At 38.1% G+C, this 8,967-nt stretch overlaps 2 protein-coding genes across 2 annotated transcripts; one reads left to right on the forward strand and one right to left on the reverse strand.

The window, feature by feature from the left end:
• Nucleotides 1-1,836: 1,836 nt before the first annotated feature.
• On the reverse strand, nucleotides 1,837-7,767 carry LOC110115658 (probable esterase D14L). Its single transcript, XM_020848960.1, has 2 exons — nucleotides 7,624-7,767; nucleotides 1,837-2,451 (listed from the first exon to the last, which is right to left on the reverse strand). The coding sequence occupies exons 1-2, from the start codon at nucleotides 7,765-7,767 to the stop codon at nucleotides 1,993-1,995; spliced, it is 603 nt and encodes a 200-aa protein (XP_020704619.1). The 3' UTR covers nucleotides 1,837-1,992.
• Nucleotides 7,768-7,869: 102 nt separating this feature from the next.
• LOC110115657 (uncharacterized mitochondrial protein AtMg00860-like) lies at nucleotides 7,870-8,208 on the forward strand. The gene has a single exon (XM_020848959.1). The coding sequence runs from the start codon at nucleotides 7,870-7,872 to the stop codon at nucleotides 8,206-8,208; it is 339 nt and encodes a 112-aa protein (XP_020704618.1).
• The last annotated feature ends 759 nt before the right edge of the window (nucleotides 8,209-8,967 follow it).

An 8,967-nucleotide genomic window follows, 5' to 3' on the forward strand; every position in this document is an offset into this window, starting at 1 on the left:
TAATTTTTCATGAGATACTTTGATCAAATTTGAAATAATTGAGCGCTTGTTTGGTAAATATAATCAATCATGTTATATTAAATAGCAAAGTCCAAAGAAGATTTGTTTATGTGAAGCTGTGCTTTGGCCAATGCTCCAGCTAGCCTTAAAAAAAACCTTTTGCTATTTGAATCAACCAAGCATTTCTTAAACTTTTTACCTGATTGGCTTCTTACAAGTAAAATTGTGCTTGTGAGAGCTAGAATTCAAGCTTGTGAGAGCTGAATTACCACCCTAGCCGCGTCGTTGGCCCGCTATCATCAGACCACCACTAGACTGCCGTCGAACCATCGCTGCTGGTCATTGTCGTCGCCACACACTATTATTGCTCAGCCATAACCATCTATATACTTCTCATCCCAAATTGACTCCATGATATTTTTCACTAGCATCTTGTACTATTATAATCATTCTAATTTGAGAATGAGTAAATCTTTATAATTAACACTCACCTAATAAAACTATTTCAATTGAATCAAATCATGAGATTTTTTCCCTTAACAATTTTTCTATTTAAAAACTTTAACATTTTTATGCTCATTTTATTTATCTATTTATACATGAAATTTAAGAGCATATTTAAAACACAATTCTCTACTATCATAAATTTTCTTAAAAGTATTTTTTTTTTTTTTTTGAAATGCAGAATATAGTCGCCCACAGAAAAAAGCATCTTTATATTTTAGGCGAATTTAGTGAAAAAAAATAAAAAAAAAAATCTGTAACAAATCTTTTTATGGGGCTGCCGGTGAACAGGCAAGTTTGATATAAAGTCTTGACATGTGGACTAATTAAAATAAATTCACACTATCACATACACAAATCCCAAATTTAAAAGTTAAAGAGTGGCAATGATAGAATGTTAGAAGAATCAAAACAAAATAATAATAATAATAATTGCCCACCCACCCCCACTCATAATATTTTTCAGGATGTAGTACCCACCCATACCCATGCATATTAGACGTAAAAGAAATCCTGTAGAGAATTGAAAGGTAGAAGGCAATAACATAATAAATGTATTTTCATATTTCCCAAATGCCTGTAATACAAAATAAATGGTTTTATATAATGATGTAGGGGACAAGTTGTTAAAGTGCAGCACAATATGTTATATGAAGCTTGCGGTGCATTGGACTAACGTGTTAATAAGCCGCATAAGTCATCATTCTATCGGTAGAACAATTATGCCATCATCATCATCTTCATCGACGACTAAGTTAAGGCCATGGCCGTACTTGATCATGTATGCCTTCAAGTTCTCCTTGGCCTCGTCAATCTAATCAACATTGATGCCCAACCCATGCAAATGCATCTTCATGATCAGGTCGAGCATCATCGTAATGACATGGATGGGCTGGAGCACGAACTTCTCCTCGAAGATGGGCTGGATGATCTCCTTGAGGGTTTATCCACCATATTGAATACCCACCCATACCCACCCATAAGTCTATGAGCATACCCATACCCACCCATTGGGTGGGTGTGGGTATGGGTGCTCAATGCAGGGCTCTGATTTTTAAGGATACACAAAGATGAATATCATTTTCATGTTACAAAACTTCAAGCCGAATAATTTGCCAGTAAGCCATATAAAAATTCAGCTCAAGCACATAACACAGCGGTGATAACATGATAAAATCATTGCTTCGTCATTCAGTAGAATTCTCCAAACACACACCCAAAAAAAAAAAACTCTGCAAACTATTTAGAACTGAGTTTTTATTTTTATTTTTGAACAATAGCAACACTTTACAAAAATTAAAAATAAAAACTAACCAGGGAATGCAAAATGTAAAAAGTGAAAGAAGACAGGAAAGACAGGATGCAATTATTGCTTACACATATCGTCATCAGAGGATACATAATTGAAGAATTTTACAAATAATCAAATCACACACTAATCAACTGCAAGAGAATCATCATCAAAGTTTTGTGATTCAAATACAGATGTCAAGCTTCAATATCATACCTAATGTGCCTGAGAAGAACAGGAATGACAATTTCAGGAGAGCTAAGCTGTGGAAGATGGCCTTCTGATGGCATTACCTCAACAATGGACTCACCTGCAATGTTCCTGTGCAGGTACTCAGACACCACTACAGGAACAGCAAGATCTTTGGTGCTCTGAACAATGTGGCAAGGAACAGTCACAAGGCCAAGAATGTTTCTCAAGTCGCTCTGGAATATGGTCTGTGCAACGCTTAAAGCGATGTCAGGGCGGACATTGAAGAGAGTCCGGCTAAACTCTTGAACTGCGATGGAATCCATATCTCCACCTACAGCCAATGGAGCAAAGCCAGAAACCCAGGCTTTGTAATTAGCTCTAATGGCGTCAAATAGTTGGTCCAGGTCTTCCTGCTCAAACCCACCGTAGTAATCTGCATCATTCAGGTACCTATGGAAGAAATATCACAAATGGATTAATTAAACATGGAAATGTGACAGTAACAGTCGTATTTAATGTTAAAAAGACTCTTGTCGAGGATGTTACAGGATCTATGAGGCTTTCCTGAATTAATTGGGCTAAGATTTATGTTGATTACTATTTTGGACATCAGGTCTCTCACTATTAGCTCAATTATTTTGCTACAGTGCTTTAATGGGCTTTCCATTGAAGATTGTGCTAGAATAATTAAATATAATAATTATGCGAGATGTCGCAATAATTATTTAAGTATGTATATCTAATTATATAAACTATTAAGTAGCCTATATATTTGAATTATTGAAATTTAATTAATATTTTAATTATTTATGTTTAAATCCTACTGGTCAAGAAGAGATATTTTGATCAATCGTTTATGGACCGTTTCATCAAATAACTCCTATGAGCGGTTATTATACTAATTTGCAGGAAATAACTACCGGTCATCTCTCTCTCTCATTATGGGGGTTAGTTTGTTCCATAGAGAATTAACTCATGAAAGAAAGAAAGTGAAAAGAAAAAGAGAGAAAACCGTAGTTTCGAATTCAATGAATTCAGCATGAATCAAGGTACGTTTTCTTCCGATTAAATCTTGTGAAAATCATCTTGTTTAAGATCTTGTGGAATTAAGATTTTGGTAAATTCACATTTTCATTTTGATTTTTTTTTACATAATTATAATGCGAGTTCTTTTGCAAGAGTTAGAGAACTCATAATTGCATGTTGCGAGTTCTTGTAAGAATTTGAAAACTTTAATCTTATAGATTGGTCTGTTGATATCTGTTAATGGAGCTTGTCCTACATCAATAAGCCACAACTATGCTAACATAATCAAAAAGTGGGCAGAAACAGAACAAGAATGGAATTAGCTTGAGCTTGACAGGCCTAGGTTAGGCTACCCGAGGATGTTTGTTGAACTTGCAAAAATAAGAGCTCCATAAATATTTTCATCAACACTAAACACGTAAAAAAAACCATCTTTTTCTCTTTCATTCTCTCACCTAAACTGATCTCCAGGCCAACTTAGCACGGTTCCCCCTCATTTTCCTCATTATGATGGCCAATGGCATCAGCGTTGATGAGAGGGCCTCCATCCCCGCCATTCCGTCAAACAGCTTTCTTAATGCTTTCAAAAGCAACTTTCTAATACAAAATTTTTTGTACTAAAAAGTTACTTTAGAAAGCAGTAAGAAAGCATCACAAGCAAAGCCTTAATCTACAAACCATTTAAAATATCTTTTTTCTGTGTTCTTAATGTTTTATTTCCTTATTTTCATTTTCATCTTCATTTTCATTTTCATTCTAAACAACATATGGATTAGATTGGGACATATTTCGGGTTGGTTGAACTGAGCTGACTAGAGCTTTAAAGTTTTTAAATGGTAAAGAGAGATCTTGTTCATCTTCATTTAGAAGAAATTTGGCATATGCACATTATATGAAGCGAATTTTATATGCCATTCCCTTTCATACAATTCGATCATACAGTAACATTAGTTGCTTCTAATAGGCTATCAAGTTTTATAAAGCCTACCTTACAAAATGGATAAAAAAGTTTCTATGAAAATTCAAGCATCATACTAGCATTAAAACATTGTATATGCATTCGGTGATGGGAATTTACTTCAATTCATATCACCTGACAGCTCACCTAACAGCATCATCTAAGCCAAAATCCAACACATGCCAAACAAAAAGGACAATTTTGATGTAAACTTAGCAACTGCAAAGTGATAAATAAAAGAATTAACATGCCGCATAGTCTGGGATAAAAAAGGCTCAAACATTCGAAGATTCCTACTACTCAATTTGGATTTTGAGAAGAACATTGTGAGATTCAATTTTAAATTTTCAAGAGATTTATTTTACGTGACTTATAAGAGTTTATCTATGATCCGAGAAATTTAGGCTTCCCATAAATGTGATCCCATGATAAAGATAATATTCTCGATTAAGAACCTCAAATGCTCAATGTCATAGATTGACAGTTGAGGAGAATTAAGGAGAATGTGAGGTCAAACAAATCAAGACTCCACGGCTTTGTCATTTTGACTCAGCCTAGCAGATAAAATCTATCAAAGTTAACAAGTTTAGAACCGCAACTTCATAACCAAACTAGTAGCTGTAATTGCTTCCTATCAAGTATCCCGAGTATATCAAGAGGTAATTTGTCAAATGACACATCTTACCTAGCCTTGGAGATGTGGATACAAGGATTTCAATTGCCATAATGTGGGTGGCTAAGGATGTGTGAAAACCTAGCTCTAGGCCAAGAGAAGAGGTCCAACCAAGATCTTAGTTCAAACAAACCCTAACTACCAGTAGGATTTTAACTTTAGGGCTATGGCATAGAGGGTGGATTTAGGGCATGAATCTTCTTAAAAGTTGGAAAATTAGGGGGACATGATCAAGAAATTTTGGAGGAGATTCAATAGATTTAGAGTTGTTTAGTGGACACTAATACGAAGCCTAGGTCAAGGTACCTAGTTTGAGCTGTTTGGCTAGTCTTGATATATGTTATTCAGGGATTGGTCTTATGATGCATTTTAGAGTTACAAATACCCAAAAGGATTAAGAGGATCTATGAAGATATCAAATGAAGTTTTTTGTTGGGATCCAAAGAGTTTGGAGGGTGGCGGAAGGAGGAGAGCCACATTAGGTCAAGGTTGCCCTAGTTTTTGGTTGATCACTTGTAAGAGGTTCAAGGATTTTTTTTTTCTGACTATAGGAGGTGGGAAAACCTGTGAAAAAAGGCTAGGAATGTTGGGGAAGGAGTAGGAGAGGTTGGGTGAGAGCCTAATAAGAGATAGGGGGGTGCCTAAGCTTTCCAACAGAAAGAACCCAAAGAGGTCGGCCAGCAAGCACACAACCAAGGGGATTTCAACCACCAAACATAATACCCAAGAGATTTCAATCTCCACTTATTTTTCTCAAACATCAAAAGCTAAATTTCATTAATCAAAATAAATATTTAAGGAAATACATCAAGTCCTAAGAAAAGAAAATAAAAGAGAACAAAACTTTCAAAGCAACGAGGAAAGGGGAGTGGGACCACTCCAATATTGATTCCAATCAAAGAGCAAACACCCCCCTTACCTTCCAAATAATGATAAAGCAAATAAAGTAAGAGAAATTAATAAAATTATAATCTCCCCACATGAAATGGAAAGATTTAAAATTTAAAAATTCAAATAATAATAATTAATATTTGAATTTTAAATTTCAATCATGCATATAATCATAAAACTTTTCAAATTTGTACTTTCTCAAATTTTTTGTTTCGGATGAATCTCTCTTAGCCCTTGATCTCAATCCTTTGGTGAGGCCAACATGGCCCTTGATCCCCAGCTCTTTTTGGACTGGATTAAGGGTATGGATAGTTTCTTTAAGTGGTACAATATCTTTGAGGCTAGAAAGTCTGATTTTTTGAAATGAAACTCAGTGATATGGCTAGTCAATTTTGGTCAAACCTAGAGAGCCTTAGAGAATCCCGAAACGAATATCCTATCACTGATTGGCCATCGATGAAGCACGAGCTCAAGCAGAAGTACTTACCTCCCTCGTACTTTCCCAGCTCTTAGATAGGTGAAATAGGTTGACTCAGGGCAACAAACCAATCAATGATTACATAGAAGCTTTTGATGATTATCTGATTCGCTGTAAGAGGGAGACCTCTACCACCCTCGCACAAATCCTGCCCATGTTTCGTATTGGGTTGCGTGAGGATCTACGCAACGAACTGTTTGCCCGGAACATTATTACTCTATAAAATGTTTGAACCTAGTGTTAGATCTCGAGGAAACCCATCCCCAACACCCTAGTTAGCACCAAGACTCTAGGCCTTCCTACAGACCTTCCGGTAGTTCCACTACACGGCTGACCCTAGGAAACCCTGCCGGTCCACCTTCTGGTCCTCCCACACCCCGTCCCAACTTTGGAAACAACTCTCCCACTCGGGAACTAAGTGCTTTCAATGCCAGGGGTATGGGCACATCGCCTCTTAGTGTTCAAGCCTCTACAAAGTCATTATCATTGAGGAAATCACTGAGAAAGAACCTGAACTCGAGGCCGATCAGATTCACCAGGTGAAAGACGATGGTGAATTCATTGAGGATGACGACACTGCTGTCATCCACTGCATACGGAAAATAGATACCTCTCACATCTGCGTGGTGAGATGCGCACTGTCACAAGCTGTTGCCACTGATGACTGGCATAGGACTGCAATCTTTCACACATACACCAAAATAAAGGATAAGAACTGTAAAGTCTTAGTGGATAGTGGCAGTTGTATCAATGTTGTCTCCTCCAGCATGGTGTCTAAACTTGGTATGTTTGTTGTCCCTCACCCCAACCCATATAAGATAACTTGGGTTAACTCCACTGTGTTAGAGGTGAAAGAACGAAGCCTCATACCTATCTCCTTCGTTGACTCTAAGAAGAATGTTTGGTGTGATGTGATGCTTACGAATGTTGGAAAAATCCTTCTAGGTCGTCCCCAGAATATTTGACAATGATGTCCACATCTATGGGCATTCAAACACCAACGTGTTTGAACATACTGGTAAAAAGATCAAGCTTCTGCCATCATAGCCCCGGGTTAATGATGATCCTAAACCCAACCCTGTCAAATCTAAGAAGGGACTCAACCTGGTAATCTCCAATGTTCTGGACTTTGAGATAGCCCAAGGCGGACCCCGTATGCCTTGGTTGGCCGTGAAATTCTCATTGAGTCTGATAAACCAATCCTTCAGGAGGTCTAATCCATACTAAGTAAGTTTACTGATATCTTCCCTAATGATCTTTTTGATCAGTTACCTCCGCTTAGAGACATCCAACATGTTATAGATCTTGTCCCTGGAGCCTTCCTACCTAATTTGCCCCACTATCGCATGAATTCCACAAAATATGTTGAGCTTAAGAAACAAGTAGATGAGTTACTGCAGCGAGGCTTTATCAAGGAAAGTCTTAGCCCTTGCGTCATCCCAACCCTTCTTATACCAAAGAAGGATGGTTCCTGGAGAATATGTGTTGATAGCAGTATTATCAACAGTATCACCGTCAAATATCGTTTTCCTATCCCAAGGTTAGACGATATGCTTGCTATGATGACGGGAGCCACTCTATTCTCCAAGATTGACCTTAAGAGTGGGTACCATCAGATCCGGATCTGACCCGGTGATGAGTGAAAAATTTCCTTTAAGACCAAGGATAGTCTTTATAAGTGGACGGTCATGCCATTCGGGTTGAGTAACGCCCCGAACACTTTCATAAGGATCATGACCCAGCTGCTGCGCCATTTGATGAGAAAGTTTGTCGTTGTCTACTTTGACGACATCCTTATCTATATTCAATCTGTAAGTCAACACTTAAACCACTTAAGGCAAGTCTGTGAAGTCTTAATGAAGGAGCAACTTTATGCAAATCCTAAGAAGTGCACCTTCCTTGTTGAACGTGTTATCTTTTTGTGCTTTATTATTTCAGTTCAAGGGGTCTCTGCAGACTCCGAGAAGGTGAAATCCATTGTAGAATGGCCTGTTCCTCAAAACATTCGAGAAGTCCGCAGTTTCCACGGTTTAACCACCTTTTATAGAAGATTCATTAGAAATTTTAGCACAATTGTATCTCCTATCACTGACTGTCTCAAGAAAGGTGATTTTCACTGGACCCGGGCTGCCACCAAAGCCTTCGAAGATATTAAGAAAAGAATGGTGGAAGCCCCAAGTGAAGAGACTTCCTAACTTCACCAAAGTCTTCGAAGTTACCTGTGTCGCTTCGGGGGTCAGAATTGGAAGAATCCTGTCCCAGGAAGGTCACCCTATTACTCCATATATGATAAAGAGTTTTATGCGGTGATCCAATCTCTTCATTATTTGCGACACTACTTGCTCCCACAAGAGTTCATTATCTTTCAAATCATGAAGCTCTACGTTATATCAACTCCTAAAAGAAGTTGAACGCATGTTACGGTCGATGGGTAGAATTCCTTCAAGAATACACTTATACCCTTAGACACAAGGCGAGAGTTGAAAATAAAGCTGCCGATGCTCTCAGTCGTTGTATGATGGCCACCACTGAAATTAGAGCCGAAGTCATAGGATTTGAGCAAATAAAAAAGGACTATTTAGAATGCCTCGACCTCAAGGAGACTTACTCTCTTCTGGCTACAGGCAGCACAAGCCTTGTGGATGATTTTCTCCAAGAATATGGATATCTTTTCAAAGCTTAGAAGCTTTGTATCCCTAGCACGTCCCTTAGAAAATTTCTTGTTTAGGAACTCCACGCCAGAGGCCTCGCTGGGCACTTTGGTTGTGACAAGACAATAGAAGCCGTAGAGTACTATTTCTTTTGGCCCAGTTTGAAGAGGGATGTTGGTAAAATGGTTAGCAGGTGCCACACTTGCCAATTGGCCAAGCAACGCAAACAAACACCGCCCTCTACACCCCTCCACCTATTCCCAATTGTTCGCGGCAAGATGTCAGCATGGACTTCGTCCTAGG

Source organism: Dendrobium catenatum, unplaced genomic scaffold (genome assembly GCF_001605985.2).
Source record: "Dendrobium catenatum unplaced genomic scaffold, ASM160598v2 fragScaff_scaffold_1449, whole genome shotgun sequence".
NCBI classification, from domain to species: Eukaryota; Viridiplantae; Streptophyta; class Magnoliopsida; order Asparagales; family Orchidaceae; genus Dendrobium; species Dendrobium catenatum.

Coding starts and splice junctions, on each gene's coding strand:
- LOC110115658 (XM_020848960.1), bottom strand. CDS start 7,767: ATGGCGCAGCAGCTGGGTCATGATCCTTATGAAAGTGTTCGGGGCGTT. Junction 2,452..7,623: donor GGTCAGATCCGGATCTGATG/GTACCCACTCTT, acceptor ATCCATTTGTGA/TATTTCTTCCATAGGTACCT.
- LOC110115657 (XM_020848959.1), top strand. CDS start 7,870: ATGAAGGAGCAACTTTATGCAAATCCTAAGAAGTGCACCTTCCTTGTT.